Source organism: Urocampus carinirostris, chromosome 4, assembly GCF_059441175.1.
Source record: "Urocampus carinirostris isolate Australia breed hairy pipefish chromosome 4, RoL_Ucar_1.0, whole genome shotgun sequence".
Classification (NCBI taxonomy): domain Eukaryota; kingdom Metazoa; phylum Chordata; class Actinopteri; order Syngnathiformes; family Syngnathidae; genus Urocampus; species Urocampus carinirostris.
In genome coordinates this window covers 3422408-3442276 of record NC_142352.1, presented here as the reverse complement: position 1 = coordinate 3442276, position 19869 = coordinate 3422408, and the positions used below count along the sequence as shown (strand labels likewise).

The window sequence follows — 19869 nt, the reverse complement described above, 5'->3', positions numbered from 1 at the left end:
GCGTCTGCCGCGCATGCGCATTGTTATTTCCAAAGTGCAAAGGAAATCATTCGCTGAATCTAAATAATGATGAGCGAAATATATTTATATGTCTGAATAAAGCATCGACACACTTCACGAATCGTTATTTTGAAATATTAGATGAGAATAAATGTAACATTCGTGTTCAAATAAACACGGCTGGTTGTACTTCGGAGCTCCTGTACCTGACTTAGCCCCGCTTGCTAGCCGCTAACAAAGAGTCGCGTGTTAGCAAGTTGCTAATAACAACACCGCTAAAAAAAGATCAACGTGAAAAGTGGCAGAGATGTGCGATCACAACACAGTAGAGTGCAGGGAGGAAAATAATGATATAATCGAAGGCAACGAGGCACACCGTCTCTCCCTGTTTACCCAAAACAAGTTGGAACATCGGGTTGAAGTCAACGGAACAAGTATGTTTCTTTTCCTTCTCATAATATCCTGCATGTAAGTGCTGGAACGAATTTCAATAATTCATTTTTTGAGTAAAGTGAATATCATAACTGTCTACCATATTCAAGAAACAATGGGATCATCTGTTGGCATTTGGGGGATCCAAAACTAGACTCACAATTCATAATTAAGTCTACCACACCCTGAATGTTGATAATAACTCAATCAGGAGATAGAAACATTTGCTACATAGCTCCAAACGCTACGCCATAAATAACAAAATAGTTTATATAAGCACTACTTAATAGATACTATCTATCTATCTATCTATCTATCTATCTATCTATCTATCTATCTATCCATCCATCCATCCATCCATCCATCCATCCATCCATCCATCCATCCATCCATCCATCCATCCATCCATCCATCCATCCATCCATCCATCTATCTATCTATCTATCTATCTATCTATCTATCTATCTATCTATCTATCTATCTATCTATCTATCTATCTATCTATCTATCTATCTATCTATCTATCTATCTATCTATCTATCTATTATCTATCTATATATCTATCCATTATCTATCTATCTATCTATCTAATATGTGTGCATATGATTAAATAACAACATAAAATACATACTCGAAAATGAAGAAAAAATAAATACATTTGATATACCTTTGGTGTAACGTTACTGGAGTTGATCCAATGGAGTAGCAGGTGGATGCAGAGGTGGGAAGGAGACGGCTGATTAAAAATTCAACTCATTTTAAAACTTTTACTTACAAGGATTCTCATTCCCTTAAAATACTTTGTTGATTTAAAAACGTAATTATTTTGAATTATTGTCCCGATCAACGATTGGTTACGGCCATATTCCTTACTGAGGGAAACCATTACTGAGCTTTTTTTTTCTTCGTATTCATTGATAATCACAAGCTTCGTTTCTATGGTTGACTTAGTTTTTGCTTCTCCTTTTAGCATAATTGCAAGGACTCATAATAAAAAAATACAGGACAAAAGGTACAGTATTGTACTGTAGACTTTGAACCAATTGAAGAAAGAGAAAGGTATTGAGCAAGGTAGTTCAGCCAATGGCATATCTGTATTTTAACAATACCATTACGCAAACAAATAGGAAACTAGCATTTGATATGATGTCAACCAATAGCAGACAGGCATCTTAGAGACATAACATATGCCCAACACTACAAAGTTAATTTTTTACTACTGCAATTTGCAAAAGTAGAATCATGGCACCTAAACTGGATATTGTGTCTTTATATCTGCAGATACCAGTGGAAAATATTTCCATTCTGGGCAGCGGGAGCTAGTTTTACCAAACCATGAAGAAGAAAAGCTGGATCATACACCTGTTAAAGAGGAGAAAGACTTTTGGCTACCTGAAATCAAAGAAGAGCCGGAGGATTCCATTGCTGCATTTCCATTGACTTGTGTGAAATCAGAGAAAGACGACAGCCTCTCGGCTCCGGTCTCTGATAGAGACACCACAACCTCGCACTCCGACGACGATGATCGACACTCAAACAGTGATTCGCGGTGTCACGCTACGAGTACTCGAGTGAAATGTCCCCGTTGTAATAAGACTTTTTTTGACAAGTCAACCTTGAAGAGACACTTGACGACACACACGGGGGTGAAACCGTTCGCGTGTTCAATTTGCGGCAAAGCTTTTTCTGTCAAATCCGATTTAACCAAACACACGAGACTACACTCGGGAATCAAACCTTACACTTGCTCGGTTTGCGGTCAAACGTTTTCGCGAAAGCATCACTTAACGTGCCACATGAGAACACATACAGGAGAAAGACCTTTTGCCTGCTTAGTTTGTGGCAAAGGATTCCTCAGAAATACGCATTTGACCACACACGCAAGGACACACACTGGTGAGAAACCTTTTGTCTGCTCCGTTTGTGGTAAAGCATTCCCTGCGATGGAAAATTTGCAAAGGCACATGAGGTTGCACACAAAAGTAAGACCTCACATTTGTACATTTTGCGGTCGAACCTTTTCTGTAAAAACGAGTTTAACCATGCACACGCGCACGCACACCGGGGAAAAACCTTTTTGTTGCACAGTTTGTGGGCGAACGTTTTCAATAAAGCAAAGTTTAACAACACACTCCCGAATACACACTGGGGAGAAGAGCTTTGTCTGCTCGGTTTGTGGTAAAAGATTTACTGCTAAGCAAACATTGACAAGCCACAAACGAACGCACACTGGGGAAAAACCTTTTGCATGCTTACTTTGTGGTAAAACTTTCCCTGATAATGGACATTTAAGAGTACATACAAAAAGCCACACAGGAGATAAACCTTTTGCCTGCTTGGTTTGTAATAAAACATTCCCTGACAACGCACATTTTAAAGCACACTCAAACACTCACACGGGAGAAAAACCTTTCGATTGCTCTGTTTGCGGTAAAGTGTTTTCTACAAAAGGCTGCCTAAAAAAACACGCAATCGTACACACTGGAGAGAAACCATTTCTCTGCCCAGTTTGCAGAAAAACCTTCTATTCAAATAAAGATTTGAAAAACCACATAAGAACACACACTGGGGAGAAACCGTTTGCTTGTGCAGTTTGCAGTCAAACCTTTGCCGTGAAGACTAGTTTAACTCGGCACCAAAGGACACACTCTGGAGAAAAACGTCACGCTTGCTTAGTTTGCGGTAAGATGTTTCATAGGAATGAACATTTGATGACACACTCAAGAACACATCTAAGCTAAGTTGTTTTCAAAGTGATTAATTTTGTCAAGGAGTTTCACATTAAATACTTTATGTTTTTAAAAATTGTTTAGCTCAGGGTTCTCCAGCATGGTGCCCACAGGCTCTAGATCACAGGTGTCAAAGAGGCCTCTGAGAAGCGCAAGAGAAAAACAAGCAGATTGAAATATGTCAACTTGATGTTGCCAAAGCCAGGTGCCTCTAACAAAGACACTGTACTTGTATTTATTTATTTCTCTCCCTCTCTTTTCCACCCCTTTTCTCCCACTCTGTCTCTTTCACTCTCAGTGTCTCTCTTTTTCTCTTCCTTTGTTGCTCTTCGTCTCTTTCTCTCTCTGTGTCTTTTAACCTCTTTTGCTCTGACTTCCTTTTTTTCCTTTTCTCTCTTTTCCCTTTCTCTCTTCATACCCTTCGTACTTTCTTTTCTCTCCATCTGTCTTTCTACTTTTCTTTGGATTTCTTTCTTCCACTCCCTTTCTTTTCCCCCTCTCTCTTGATTTTTTATCTTTTGTTTCTCACGCTCTCTCCCTCTCTTTCTTTTTGTCTCACCCTCTCTCATTTTCTCTCCCACTTTATCTTATTTCTTTATCTCTCTTTTTCTTTCTCTTTAATCTACTAGTCCGGGCCCCGACAAAATGTTTGTTCTATCGTGTGGCCCCCCCAGTTAAAATGAGTTTGACACCCATGCTCTAGATAGACCACCTCAGAAGCCTGTGGACTGGTTCTGAAAATGAAATGAAATGAAATGATTTGCATTTATATAGCGCTTTTCAAGTCAATGACTTCCCAAAGCGCTTTACAGTGTGCTTCACATTTCCCAATAGCGGCCTTGCAGCCATGTAAGGCGCTAACCTGCTTATTGGGGGTAATAGGAGTTCAGTGTCTTACCCAAGGACACTTCGACATGTAACACGGACAAGCCGGGATTCGAACTGGGATCCCTTGATCCCAAGACGAGCGCTCTACCTCCTGAGCTACTGCCGCCCTGTATCATGGGTCATTGTGGCATGATGTTTAGTGGTTTACGGAACCTATTTTAACCAGTATTTTTACAACCTGCTTTAATTTTCTTTATTTCATTCTGTGAGATTTTAGCGTTCCTTTTTGCTCTTGGATCATTTCTTTGTTGAAATGTATTTAATCTTGTTTCGAAAAACAGCAGCATTACTTGGTGCTACTTTTTATGTTTCTGTACAATCATACAATACTTTTTCTTGTCGTTATTTGTCTTCATCCAAAAACCATTGATCAAGGGGAATACATTTTCAAGATAATAAATTATTTTTGAAAATCATTTGCATATGGTTCATCTTTTCCTCCGAATGTTTGGTGAAACGAGCCCACAGCAATCATCATATTGCTTAAATTACCGTGTCGTAGTAGATTTTTTTTCTTTCAAACTGTTCTTAACCATTTAGAGTGAAAATTATGATGAAGTCTTTTTTTTTCTTCTTGTGGAAGCCTGTTAAACGAATGAAAAATGCAGAACAGTGTCAGGACCGGAACGGAGACAGGACCCACTTGCGTTACGTTTCTCACAAGTTTTATTAGAAGAAAGAGAAAGGGTTGTGCCCGCGATCCGGTGATTGCTGGACGCGGGAAGCAGGTCGCTCGGGAACGGAAAACGGGTCAGTAGCCGGGACAGGAGAGCAAAAACATGGTCGGGGTCAGAAACGGGTCGTGAGCCGGGACGGGAGAGCAGACGTGGTCAGAATCAAAACGGGTCATAGCCGGAGACAGACGGGAGCAGAAACGGGAAAGGTGGGAGTCAGGGTCGAAAAAGGCTTGCCTAGTATACACTGACGTTCGCAGACGGACTGACAAAAGGTGATGGACAGGGAGCCAATCAGAGTCCGAGGCAGTTTGGCGCCAAAGGAGCGGGCACAGGTGAATCAAATCAGTAATCATGACGGTACAGTTCTACATTTTAGAAATGTATACTGGTGAAAAAACAATGATGGGCAGTTTTAGAACTGGTAAAAAATGATTTTTACCAAAATACTATCATTTTAAATACATTCATATTGCGTCAACTGTAAAAATGTGTATTCCCTGCACCAGCTCAGTAGCCTAGATGGTAGTGTGCCCGCTTTGAGACTGGGAGGTCACTGGTTCGCGCCTCGACCGAGACATACCTAATTGGTATAATGGCGGCGCCCTCTGTTGGCTGCGGCTGCATCGACTCGCTACAACGGGTCAGGTGTATCGACATTTCGTTCTGTGTACATTGTTACAAAGAATGAAATTACAAAGGAAATTATTATTATTATTATTATTATTATTAATTTAAAAAGTGTTAAAGGCCGACCTAATGCGCATGCGTACTGATCATTACACGGTTGCTGCAGTTTGCGCTTGGACGTGCGTTACACTAAATACAATTTCTTCAAAAATTCCTGAACAAAGCAAAACGCCAAGCCGGTAAATACATAATAGTTTTACTGAGCTAATAGTGAATAGATTTACTCTTGGTATCAGCGTAAATATATCTGTTAGTGGTTATCCTGTACTTTGAAGCGTTTTTCGTAGCTTGCTAGCCGCTAACAAAGAGACGCACTTGATAGCAACGTGAGGTAGACTATTGAGTGCATTTTTTTGTGATCTCGAGTAGAGATGTGATAAATTAATATTGCAATTTACAAGGAATAAAATTGTTGAACAGACGAGGACCACGGAGTCTTCTACCGGACACGCGATCCAATTTGGAGCCTGCCGTTTTCGTGAATGGCTCGCCGGTGTTATGCCGAGAAAGGCATTCCTCCCTGCCGAGATTTGCATCCCCTGGCTACTATAACCACTTTTACCTCGTTTAATCTCACTTTTATATCACTTTTTGGGAATGTAATGGCGAACATATAACCAAAACCACTTCGTCTTGCATTTGTTGGGAATGTAATACAATTCAAACCATTCTGTCTTTGTATTTGTTGTGTATGTAATCGAACGGTAATGCACACCATACCGAGGTGTACGTGTCCCACCAAAGATCCACATTCACGCTGGACTGGATGATGAGGTTTTTATTATTACAATTTCTGCAAATGGATGAGTCACAACATTAGCTTTTCTGCTGGCTTTGATCTCTTTGATCTCATTGCAGTTCTCTCTGGTAAGACTGCCAATAAAGCATATCAAAGAGCTTTCTTTTCACTTTACATAAAATACATTTTAGAATATCACAATACATTTTTACATCTTTACATTTTAACAAGATACTTTTAACAAGAGATCGTATAGTGGATTTTTAACGTTTACAATGAATTCAACATATTTTTCTTTGGTCTGAATTTTTAACCAACATCATCCTTTTTTAATGTATATGAGAAAATAGAAATAAAAACAATAATGAGTATAAAAACGGGTACAATTTACCTGCAAATGGATGAGTCACAACATTAGCTTTTCTGCTGGCTTTGATCTCTACAAGGGGAATTAATATTTTAGTAAAACAGAAACAAAACGAAAGTGAACCTAAACAGCTTGACAATATCAATCACATTACCGTGCATGTTGAGAGATTTGTCAGCTGGGGTTATATTAGTTTCAGGAGCGAGCAGCAGCAAGTCAACTGCAGGAGAGAGAGTGGGAAAGGTGAGATGGCACAACATTCATTTGGACAGGTAACTTAAAATTAGTTTTATCTGGTTATATCAGTATCAGAAATTATTTTCCCCCAATTTTATTAATACTCCACTTATTGAAACATGAATATTTTGTTTGTTTGTTTGTTTGTACATGATTCAATTGTTTGTTTGTTTGTACATGATTCAAATTGAATCTTTTCTTCCGGCGCCGTCACGAATGGCAGCCACTCCAGCAGCTCCCATGTTATTTTCGATTGTTCTCGATTGTTCTCAGCTCAGGGATGCTGCTGGAAATGTGAATTTCCCTTCGGGGATGAACAAAGTATCTATCTATCTATCTATCTATCTATAATGTTTAAAATTAACTTCTTTTGTGGAGCACCAAAAGATGTGTCTTACCATTGCAGTTCTCTCTGGTAGGACTGCCAACAAACCCCGCCTCCCGGTCACATGTCAGAAGCCAAAACCAAACCCCACCCCATACCAGCAGATGGCACTGTTGGACTCATCATTGCAGGACATTTACCAAAAACTATACACATATTTCAGCAGGAATTTCAATAAAACAAAGGTTATTATTACACCCGTTACATATATAAATAACTTTTGAGCAGGTAACATGTTTATTTTGCCTTTTTCTACTCAAATCGCTTGTATTAAAACTGTTATGCACTCTACCATAAAGCTTATTTCAGCATAGTAAGCTTATTATTATTATTATTATTATTTATGGTAGAGTGCATAATAGTTCTCAAAAGTGATTTATATACGGTGTGCATTACCGTTCGATTACATTCCTAACAAATGCAAGACGAAATGGTTTTGGTTATATGTTCGCCAATAATTTCCTGAAAAGTGATATAAAAATGAGATAAAACGAGGTAAAAGTGCTTATAGTAGCTAGGGGATGCAAATATCGGCAGAGATGCATTTCTCGGCATAACACCGGGCAGGTTTTTATATCATACCGTTCTTTTTTTTTTTACTTTCTCTGCTTGGTCACTACTTTGTAAATAATTTTGCTCGTTTATCCTGATATCCCATTACAATATTTTTCTCTTAGTAGTCTTTATTATGTGTTTATCACGAGGCGCAGCGTTTAATCTCCTTCTAAAAATGTTCTCAACGTTGTTTATCATTACTAAGATTACTTCTTTGTCTCACTTGCTTTGAAATACGGTGAACACACAGGAGATTTGGTTTTGGTTTCGAACAATTTTATTGACACTATTAACAGCAAATAAACAATGTGAGGTTTGAACAATTTTTCTTGACAATTTTAACAGCAATTAAGCATTTTTTTTTTTGAAAAAGCTGTCGGCCACCCGGCATGGGATGAATGCCATAAAGATAGGCTGAAAAATAGCGTTTTTTTTCACATATTAAAGTAAAAAGAGTAGAAAGGTGGGGACGCCGTATCCAAAGGATCTTTTGTATCAAGTAACCGCGTGAGAATTGACTGAGAATGGTTGACTTTTGTCTTATTCTGTCCTGCAGACATCAGTGAAGAAGAGCAACTGGAGCCGCTGCTCATGGAAGTGGAAAAGCCAAAGACCACACACTGTAAAGAAGAACCGCCGGATCGCTCTCATTTTCAAGAGGAAGTCCAAGAGGATGTTCCTTGTATTAAAGAAGAAAAGAAAGCGGTTGAAATCTCCACGACATCTCATCTCATCTCATCTCATCAGCTGCACCGCTTATCCTCAGTAGGGTCGCGGGGATGCTGGAGCCCATCCCAGCAATCATCGGGCAGTGGGCAGGGGACACCCTGGACTGGTTGCCAGCCAATCGCAGGGCACACAGGGACAGACAACTCATTCGCTCATTCACACCTAGGGACAATTTGGACCGGCCAATTCACCTGAAATGCATGTTTTTGGAACGTGGGAAGAAACCGGAGTGCCCGGAGGAAACCCACGCAAGCACGGGGAGAACATACAAACTCCGCACAGGAAGTCTGGAGCTGGATTTGAACCCACGACATTATTGACCGAAATCAGCGTGAAGAGTGAAGTAGTTGATGGAGAATCACAAACAGACGACTTATTGTCTCCACTTTCAGAAGGCGATGACACGTCGTCACACTCGTCAAAGTACGACGAAGATGAGTATTCCGACTTTAATTACAACAATGACGTCTGTGAAAATATTCTCCATCACGACGGACAGTCAAAGGAGGAAACAACAGACAACAAACGCTTGACGTGTCTTCAATGCGATAAAACATTTGTCAGCAGGTCATCTTTGATGAGACACACACGAATACACACCGGGGGAAAACCTTTTGCCTGCTCAGTTTGTGGCCAGAGATTTCCTAAAAAGAGACACTTGATGAAGCACTCGAGTACGCACCCTGTGGAAAAACGGACTATGTGCCCGATTTGTGGGAAAAAATTCTTTCGCAAATCGCATTTAACGACACACTTCAGAACACACACCGGAGAAAAACCTTTCGTCTGTTTGGTATGTGGCAAAAGTTTTTCGAGAAAGGAAAATTTAACAACACATGCGAGAATACACACCGGGGATAAACCTTTTGCCTGCTCAGTATGTGGTAAGACTTTTTGCACTAGTGTAAAATTACAAAGGCACATTAGAAGACACACTGGAGAAAAACCTTACGTCTGTCCAGTTTGCGGAAAAACATTCAGCGAGAGTGGAGCATTATCGAGGCACTCGAGCACTCACACTGGAGAAAAACGGTTTTGCTGCTCACTTTGTGATAAAAGATTCACTCATAAAAGCAATTTAAAAATACACAGAAGAACACATTCTGGCGAAAAGCCGTTTTCTTGCCCAGTTTGTGGTAAAAGATTCTCTGAAAAGCAATATTTAAAAAAACACGCAAAAGTACACTCAGGGGAAAAACCTTTTCCTTGCTCAGTATGTGGTAAGTCTTTTTCGGAAAAAGAACATTTGAAAATCCACGCAAGAAGACACTCAGGAGAAAAACCTTTTGAATGCTCGATTTGTGCTCAAAGATTCTTTGTCAAGTCGCATTTAACCAGACATGTTAAAAAACACACAGGCGAGAGACCATTTGTGTGTCTGGTTTGTTGCAAAACGTTTGCAGTAAAGCAAAATTTGACGGCACACGCTAGAACACACACTGGAGAAAAACCTTTCGCATGCTCAGTTTGTCATCGGACATTCGCTACTCGAACAAACTTGAACACACACACAAAAAAACACGCTGATGAGAAACTTTTTACATGTTTTGTTTGTGGTCAAGGTTTTATTCGAGAAAGACAGTTGATAAGACACAAACAACGACATTAAGGAGAGAGACATAAATCACCAAGAGCAGGCAAGTGGGTTGGCTATTGTGTCATTTTTTCATTATTATTTGTATGTTCAAGATGTAAAGATATCATGTGTCCTAAAAGTTTTTCATCTTCTTGTTCATATTTTTTTAAATATTATCTGCATGTTTTAATCCAAGACAGGTCCAATTACCTATTTATGAGTTTTTTGAAAAACTTTAATTTATTGTTAAACGTTTTAATTTTTAAGATAATATTTATTAAAAGAACTTAAGCTACTATTAACATTTGTGTATGTGTCATTAAGTAAACAACACTTACAAAAAACAACATTATTTCAAAGGGACAGTTCGTATTATTAGACCACTAGGTGTCACCTGTATATCGTAGTGCAACCAAAAAAAAGTTGTAAAAAGCACAAAGAAGAATACCAACCAAGGAGTCTAAAAGTGACAATGAAGCACAATATTTCTTCAATTTCTTGCCCAGCCTATTTGTACCTGTAGCAGCAAGATGGCGGACAATTAAGTCAGCCTCCCTTAGGTTAGGATCATGTTATATAAAATAAATGCAAGTTTCTCAACCACAAATATTTTAAAAGATTATGTGATATTTCAGGGCAGCACGGCGGCGCAGTGGTTAGCGCTTGTGCGGCACAGTTCATGTCATGGGAACCTGTCGTGGGTTCAAATCCAGCTCCAGACTTCCTGTGCGGAGTTTGTATGTTCTCCCCGTGCTTGCGTGGGTTTCCTCCGGGCACTCCGGTTTCCTCCCACGTTCCAAAAACATGCATTTCAGGTGGATTGGCCGGTCCAAATTGTCCCTAGGTGTGAATGAGCGAATGAGTTGTCTGTCCCTGTGTGCCCTGCAATTGGCTGGCAACCAGTTCAGGGTGTCCCCTGCCCACTGCCCGGAGATGGCTGGGATGGGCTCCAGCCCCCCCGCGACCCTAATGAGGATAAGCGGTACGGATAATGAGATGAGATGAGATGTGATATTTCATGTCCAGCCATCCGTCCATTATCTGCACCGCTTATCCTCAGTAGGGTCGCGGGGGTGCTGGAGCCCATCCCAGTTATTTTCGGGCAGAAGGCAGAGGACACCCTCAACTGGTTGCCAGCCAGTTGCAGGGCACACGGAGACATGCAACCAATCACCCGCTCATTCACACCTAGGGACAATTTGGACTGGCCAATTAACCCAACATGCATGTTTTTGGAATTCAGGAGGATCCCCTCAAAGGCGCAGGGAGAACATGCAAACTCCGCACTGTGTGGCTGCGCACTAACCAACCAGCCGTTTTGTGACAGTGCCATGTGATAGTTCCTGTATTTGTGATTGTTCAAATTACCGGTACTATTGTTTCATCATTGATCTAAGTACTTTTACCACTAGGGGGCGCTAAACAATACACACTCTCCCCTTAATTCTATGTAGGCCATTTGTACCACCAGAAAATGATCAATCACTATGTTAAGGTATGTTTAAAAATGGTTAATTCCAGAACTCAATAAAAACAGCTTTCAACATTGTGTACAGAAACAATCTTATGTTTCTCCATATTTTTACTGTGTTGTGAGCATTATTCGAAACCTATTTGCTACAATCATCATTAAAGCGACTCTACTGTTGAATGGAATATGGATGGGTTTACGATTTAGTGCATTATCCATGATCCCTTGCAACTGTCAGGACCAGAATGAAGACAGGACCCACTTGCGTGCGTTTCTCTGAGTTTTATTAGGAAGCAGGGAAAGGGTAGAATATAGTATCCGTAGATCGTTGATCGTGGGGAGCAGGTTACTCAGACGCGGGAGTGGAATTTCCAAGGCGAGCGTAGGCAGTGTTGAGAGCGGGGAAAAAAAGATCGATGGCCGGGACGGGTGAGCAAAAACGTAGTCAAGGAATCAGGACAGGAGAAAGTCAGGGCCGAAAAGGCTTGCCTAGCGTGAGCTGAGGTTCGCAGACGGACTGACCATGGGTGACAGGAAGACGGGGGATTAAAGAAACAAGCAGCCAATCAGCGTCCGAGGCAGTTAGCGCCAAAGGAGCAGACTCAGGTGCCTCGCATCAGTAATCATGACAGCGACAGCCAGTGTTCCCTCTAAGCTGCGCGCGTGCGCAATTGCGCACTGCTCGCACATTCTCAGCGCACAAGAAAATCTAGCCAGCGCACAAAAATGAGGGCTCAACATTACTCATTAAGAAGCGACTTAAGTCAAAGTTACAGTGCATGAAGGTCAAAATACACGGGTTCCCCTGACGTTGTGTCCTAAATGCAGTATTTTGAAGTCGAATCGAAGTAGAACGAAGTTGAGTAGAGTTATTAGAGTTTGTCGAGAACTGGCTTCTTTGGCTCGGCTCACTAAAAGGAACCGGCTCTTTCGGGTCCTAAACGGCTCTTCAGGTTGTTTTTTCTTTTTTAATCCCAACATAACCAAATATTATGTAAAATTATGCACAAAATGACTTAAAGGAAGGTGGGAATCGAACAAAAAAAAAAAACCCAAATGAAAAAGTAGTGAAAAGCTGAGGGGATAAAAAAAAGGAAGAGAAAAAAAGAAGGAAAAAAATAGAAAAAAGCAAGAAAAAAATTAAGAAAGAAATGTAGGAAAAAAGTAAATAGAGAACAAAAAGAAAAAAGTAACAGCTCGGAAAAAATAAACAGAATGAGATTAGTTTTAAAGGAATTTAAAAAAAGTAGAAAAAGTTCGTGTTGCATTCAAATAATTTCCCATTATATCAAGTGAATATTGTTGCCAACATTGTACTTCCACTAAAAAATGTGATTAAGTACAGTTCTGTATCTTACAACTGACAAAATAAGCCCCCAAAAACGACGTTTGTAGGCCGTACAACCTTTACAATAGTACATGAGTCAATTCATTCAAAAGAGAAAAATAATTTTGCATTGCCGGAAACTCAGCAAAATGTAATGTGATGTCAAGTTTTGGACATGTTTGATAATGACTTAGTTGCCACACTTGGGATTGCTGTGGCTCACTGTTGTTTCAAGCGTTGCTCACCGACTTTGTGTGAACGCTCAGACCTGTGGAAAATTAGAGGGAACATTGGCGACAGCCATCATCTTATGTGGCAAAATATGTAACATCTGACTTCATCTGGTTTAATTTGCTCCTTATGTCTGATATGGCTCCTTAACAGCTTCCTTATTTACCAACATAAGAAGATTATTATCTTAACATTTTAACATAGCAGTTATCTTACTTCCCTGGCTTTAAAATATGCTCCCCCCCAAAAAAGAAACACTACAAAACATACAGAGAATCGTCAACAGCGACCAAAAGATCATTGGCTGCTCTGTACCCACTCTAGAGGAGAAGCCTGATGTGTTTAATGATAATTAGGGTTTGATTATAAATGTTTTATTGGAGCCCACTTTAAAATGCAACCTATAATACAATATCAAGCTCAGGTTAAATGTTAGCATGTGTGGGTACGTGTAAGCGTGATATTTTTAATGAGTATCAGCACAAGTGATAGATGAACTGTCAACAACAACAAATGAATATGCCACGTTTACCTGGAATGAAGTGGTCGGAACACTCTTTGTAATGCAGTTTGCATGCGTCTGGATTCCTTCGTGTTGATTTTTGGCAAGACATTTCTTCTTTCGCACAACAAATCTCCTGGCTGCCAACCATTGGGAGGTCATAAAACGTCCTCTTTGTCTGCTCAGTATTCCGGGGTTTGTACAGCCCTATGCCAAGCGTGTGTGGACAATAGAAATGGTAGAGTAGTTGCTTTATATTATCTTTATTTAACCCAGAATCTAATTTGCTGGTTACCAATTTGGCAGTGCTCATGGTTTCCCACCCGACTTAATTCGACTGTCACGAACCAGGAACGGAGAAGGGGCCCGATTGCGTTTGTTTTACTCAGTTTTACTTATAAGGAGAAAAGGACTTCCACGATCCGATGATCGTCGGTCAAGGGTGGCAGATAGCTGGAACGCGGAAGTGGCACTTCCGTGTTGAGCGAAGGTAGTTGTTTACAGCGAGAAAAAAACAGGTCGATCCCCGGGGCGGAGGAGCAAAAACTTAAACGGGTTTAGAAAAAGGTCGGCAACGGGAATCAGACGGAGAACAGGGCAGGATAGAGTCAGGAGTCACAAATGTTTTCCTAGCGTGTAGTGTAGATTCACAAACGATCCGATGAGTGTTGTCAGGAAGGCGGGGGTTTAAAAAAGAGGTAGCACCTAATCAGCGTTCGCGGCTGTTGGCACCAACGGAGCAGACTCAGATGACCGGCATCAGTAATCATGACATCGACAGAGCCTCATACTGTGTCCAGCATTTATCCTGAAGGAAGCAATACTAGACAATACAAGATATTTTAGTTTTAGCTTTAAATTCTTGATTTTTCAGTGCATTGATATCGATAATGATTGATCAGACCAGAAGGAAAATACTGAAGACACACACATAAAATATGCACATGTTTGATACTTACAAACTACATTGATTCACATGACAAAGAACATTGAATCAAACGAAATAATTCAAAGCACATTGTTGACACAAGCACTCGTAGTCTTAGAAAACAGGAATGGGGAAAGGAATTTGAAACCAATATGGAATTCTTGATCCATGAACCCAGTTAAGATAATTCGGTCATTTAAATTTCAGGAATTATTTTCATAGCGTGTCAGAAATGAAATATTATTTCTTTGATTTTGAAGTCCTTTCTTGCCTACCTTTGGGGTCAGACAAAGGTGGGGTGTGTGGCAAAGGGGTTGGCTGCATGGTGGAACCTCCCCTCCCTCAGACAAGTCTCTCAATCCCTTTTTGTTGCATCCCTCAGCCAAAGGACAGGGAAAAGGAGAACCATTGCTTGGTTTTGCCATGTTCCCTGGATGTGGAGATGAGGCTGTGGCTTTTGGCTTTGTTGGTCTCCATTGCCCCCAGGCGAGGCCTTACCACCTCTTGGAGCATGCGTAAAGATAGATAGATAGATAGATAGATAGATACAAAGGTAGCAGAAAAAACATAGAGCGAGTAAGCTGTGCATGCAGGCTTTTAAAGGGGATCAGGTCATGTAGGCGAGTTCCTGGTGATGCTTTCCAATAAAGTTTTCTAACTGGTTGATTATAATTATTATAAGAATTACAATTATTGATAATAGGCAAAAAATCACTATGACACTAATTCCTGACTTGAACATGACACACAGTTGCAGATCATTAATCTTTTAAATACATATAAACACTTTCGGGTTTCAAATCTTTAGTATACAGCCGGAGAATCTGTTCACTTCCTGTGCATGGACGTTTTTAGTTGCAGTCGGCATCGTGTCGACACAACATAGCTTGAAGCTATTGCTTTGTTTTCACTGGATGATGGTACGATGGGTTGTGAGTGACGTCTTCGGAAATGTATTTATTGCCCAAGATTAGGGTTCTCCCACGAGGTGCCCAGGGTGCCCCCTAGGGACTGCTGAGATGCCCCGATCCTGTTCTAAAAAAATAGTTCACCAATGCTGGGTCATTGTGGTTTTCTCATAAACTGATTTTCTCATACAATTATTTATTTTTAGTGGTTTACTGAGTTTATTAAACCCTACAGCCAATAACTGACCTTGTAATAACATAGCAACAACATGGTTATGAAATGAAAGTTGTTATTTCAGTAATTCACATCAAACTGGGTTGCCTTTGCACTCATAAAAAAGTAGCTCCCAGGTTGAAAAAGGTTGGAGACCCCTGCTCTAGATGGCTTTGTCACCCTTTGCCTGGGGGTAGCAATTGACGTATGACTAAACCCGCCCCGTTTACTCACTCAGTCCAACATTCAATATTCTGTGACGAGCGCTATGGCAAATGTTCCATGAAAGACCAGATATATTCTCAAAGTCTCCAAAAAGGCCTGCAATATGCATTGGATGGTTCTATTCATGAGTTCATGGTTGAAATGGTCAATGAAAAGCTTCAGCCAGTCTAAGTCCAAGATGCATATTTTCCCAGGTCAAGCCTTTTTTCCATCTTTAGGCTCCTAGGACAGCCTCTCCGTTAATTTGGTGCTTCATTGTTTAGGATGAATCATTCAGCATAACATTGTCAACAATTGTTATCTAAGTTATTTACAGGTTATTTAACAAAGCTAAGCTCCAAAAACTATTGTATAGGCTAGGTTCACACTGCAGAGCTTAATGCTCGGATTGGGTTTTTTGGGTGAAATCTGATGTTGACTAAAGCCCTTTAGACAACAGCTAACAGTCACATATGATTACCGACATACAAAAACTAGCACATAATTGTCAAGAACCAGAACATGATCAGGACCCAAACACGTGACGTTCTCACACAAGGAAGCCAGAGGCCGACGAGATCGATACCGATTGCCCGAGGGGATATCGGACAGATGAGGTTGATATCGGACAGGACGGACAGACAGGATTGCTGTTTAAACAGGATATAAAAAATAAACAGGACAAACAAAACGGGAACGAAAACTGGAGAGAATATTGAACAGGACAAAAATAGACGGGAACAAAACTGGAAATCGATATTAAAAATGACAAAAATAAACGGGAACAATGCCGGACTGGAAATACAAACAGGAAAACCGGACCGAGTCAGAACCCACGTCTTGCTGGGCAGAGATTCGTTGATGGACTGACCAAGGACAAATGAGAGCACTGAGCTTAAAAAGGCAGAAACCTTATCTGTTAATGAGCCGCAGCTGGCGCCACATGGGCGGGGCCAATTGGGCGCCATGGCAACCGTGAAACATTACAGACTCCCAGTAAACAAACACGATGCGGCCACGAGCTGTTAGCAAATGTTTGAGATGTTAACGTCAATAACTTTTCTCAAGCAAAGTGACAATATGTTGCCTCAAATACTATCTTGACTTACCTTAGAACAGATGCAGACATCTTTATTATTGTTATCCACGTTGTGTTGGTGCTGTGGTTGACACATACCTTTATCCAAAGCAGACACTTGTCTCAACGTGGGTAAAAAAATCCCCCCCTTAACCCAGCCTCTCAGGATACCTCATATCAGATTTGCATGTACACCGTTTGACCGTTTAACCATTTTAAAAAAATGAACCAAGAAAAAAAAAGAAGAAAAACTGACGAACTGCAATGCAATTGTATGGACATGCCATCAGAACTTGTCCGAGTGTTTGAAACATGTTATGCGCACTGTAAAGCTTTAAGGATGTAGATGTTGTAATTTCTGCAACTACAAAACACACTCATTTTCATTGTGTCAGAAACTGTAAAGGTCCTTTTTATGTTTTATCCTTCATTTTAGTATTTTTAAACCCATACAAACCTGGAAATACATTGCCCTTGTTTTGATTTGATAGTGTATATTTCGTAGGGCTTGAAAACTGTCAAAACCATTATGTTAAAACTTCAACTAGTATTGGCTCCTTTTAACTTGCAAATGACCCCTTTTATTTATAGTATTTGTTTTACATTTCACCTTTCTTTTTAGTCTCATATGTAGAGAAATTGCTTTAATTTATATTTAGGGGGGGTCGGGTCGATGGGTGTTGGCCGCATAGCCCAAAAAAAAAAAAACCCTCCTCAAAGAGCCTCACTGTCATTTTTTGTCGCATCCCTCAGCTGAGGCATAGGGAAAATGAGAACTATAGCTTGGTTATTGCCATGTTTCCTGGCTGGGGAGAGAAGCCTGTGGCTTTCAACCTTCCTGGTCTCCATTGTCGGCCTAGTAAATCACTAAATAATCTTTTATGTGGAAGCTCATTAAACAATTTGTGTTCATTGTTAAGATACTTTATGATAAAAAGCCACATAACAAATTTTAAACACCTAGAAGCTTTAGAGATTTGATTGGGTGAGTGGTGGGATTGGACGGAGCTATACACAGGGCGTTTGCAATCCTCCTCAATGAAGGTATTCTTGTTTGCAGTGTTTTTTGACATATGTACAAAAAAATCTTAACTCGCACCTTGTTTTGAAACCATTATTTATATGTTGGTATCCTCTTTTGCAGTATTTTGTGACATTTTTACACAATAACTTTGCTTGCACCTTGTTTTTAAACCATTATTTAAGACAAAATTGACAGCTAAAATGAGCCTTAATACTCGAATCATATATGTTTTATTCATGTTGACATAGGACAACAGGCTCTGGATTTTTTTATTATTTCATATAAATCATCAAATAATCCAACGTCACAGTGATATAAAATGTGCTAAAGAATTAGCTTTTGTCTGGAGAACGGGTTTGGTGGTTTTGTTGGGTTTTGTCTTGAAATATATGGTGGGGCTCTCTCTCTTAAATAAAAAAAAAATCCAGATATTTTTGCTTTAATGGCTGTTTGCGTCAAAAAGCTTCACGGTCATGTCATGTCATGTTTATTTGTATAGCTCTTTATCACCAGGAGTCTCAAAGGGCTGCACAGACCACGGATTATTGCAAACTTCAGACTATTATTACACCATCCCCTGATCTAAAACCTACATAAAGGCAAGGTAAAACTCAAAAACCTCAACATGAGGAAAATGAAGAAACCTTGAGAAGGGATGACCAGGATGACCAGGCTGCAATGGATGTTGCATTAACAAACAATAACATCAAAATAATTAGATATAAAATTAAATATATGTGTCATTAATTAATCACATTATATATGAAGATTTTAAAAAAACACATTTCTAAATTTTTGTATTAAATTAATTATTTATTTGTATACTTTGTTTATTATTTCGACAATTGATTAGTTAATTAGATGGGATGGGCTCTAGCACACCTCCTGAGGATAAGCGGTGCAGATAATGGATGGATGGATTAACTAATTACCGTAAGTCAAGAATCCATAAATATATTTTAACCTAAGTGTGTACATTTTTTTTAAAGGAAACACATTCAAAACCTTCCAAGATTGATATTTCACATTTTGTATTTAGCACATGAAGCTACGAGTGTTGGTAAGAAATTAAAACTGGGATTAAACGTATTTTCTGATAATTAATCATAATTAATCTCGGATATAAAAATGGAGGAGAAAAAAATAATATTTCCTCAGTTAGTAAATCATAATGAATCAAAAATGGTTTAGGTCATCTTTTAAGGCATTTACGAGCGAAATGGGACGCTGCCTACATGAAGTCTTGTGTTGACGGGTTTGGATCGCGGCCCTGACATACGCCTCCTTCCTCCTATCGAGGACGCTGGAGCACCCCAGCCACCCGACATCGCTTGCTGGCCGGTGACACTCGAGAGTTAAACCGTCAATTTTTCCGCCCATTCTGAGCGATTTAAAAACGGGAAAGGTTGTGACTCCTTAGCAGAGAAGCGAGGACATGCCGGCGGTGTCCAAAGGAGATGGAATGCGCGGCCTGGCCGTGTTCATATCCGACATCAGGAACTGTAAGTTGCCCCGAGTTTGTTGTCTCTAAATAAAGATGTAAAACAAGTTTGGAGGACTCCATTCACAAATAAAAAGTTGTATTTGGTTACAAAGGAGTGTATTACATTCGTTACAGTCCAATTCGAAAGTTCAAAGCACAAGTTTATGACTTTTTGACAGCTAGCTAGCCAGTTAGCTAGTCGGCGGGCTAATTAGCTGGTGACGTCACACCGAAGGGCGTGGCTGTCATTTTTTGATTCAAAAGTCACAAATTGAACAAAATTCTGTTGATTATAATAATGTAAGTGCAGTTAAAATTCAACCAAGTTGTGTGATATTTTGTTTTTGCAACGTAGCACTTGATATTTAGGACGATAGGAAAATGAGAATTTTGTGACGAAAGTGCTTTATTTTTTCACAATTACAAAAACAAAAAAGCCATACCATATGTATTCATTACAAATCAACTGATGTACTGCAAGTCTTTTATTCTATTACT

The 19869-nt window shown here is 39.9% G+C and overlaps 3 protein-coding genes and 1 pseudogene across 5 annotated transcripts in view; all 4 read left to right on the top strand.

Annotated features, from left to right (window-relative positions):
- The window catches only part of LOC148366673 (UDP-glucuronosyltransferase 2C1 pseudogene), a 457271-nt pseudogene that overhangs the window by 428091 nt on the left and 9311 nt on the right, over nucleotides 1-19869 (top strand). The gene's annotated exons all lie outside the window — the stretch shown is intronic.
- LOC148366675 (uncharacterized) lies at nucleotides 48-4465 on the top strand. The gene is made up of 2 exons (XM_088333470.1): nucleotides 48-434; nucleotides 1714-4465. Exons 1-2 carry the CDS (start codon nucleotides 308-310, stop codon nucleotides 3171-3173), a joined length of 1587 nt encoding a protein of 528 aa, XP_088189596.1. The 5' UTR covers nucleotides 48-307; the 3' UTR covers nucleotides 3174-4465.
- LOC148366674 (uncharacterized) lies at nucleotides 5512-10629 on the top strand. The gene is made up of 2 exons (XM_088333125.1): nucleotides 5512-5592; nucleotides 8253-10629. The coding sequence occupies exon 2, from the start codon at nucleotides 8622-8624 to the stop codon at nucleotides 10032-10034; it is 1413 nt and encodes a 470-aa protein (XP_088189251.1). The 5' UTR covers nucleotides 5512-5592; nucleotides 8253-8621; the 3' UTR covers nucleotides 10035-10629.
- LOC148366672 (AP-2 complex subunit alpha-2-like) overlaps nucleotides 19147-19869 on the top strand; it is a 28131-nt gene continuing 27408 nt past the window's right edge. For both annotated transcript variants that reach the window (XM_088333482.1, XM_088333481.1), the window contains exon 1: nucleotides 19147-19390. In XM_088333482.1, coding sequence (XP_088189608.1) covers nucleotides 19324-19390 — 67 coding nt within the window. In that variant the 5' untranslated portion in view covers nucleotides 19147-19323. The remainder of the gene's footprint in view (nucleotides 19391-19869) is intronic.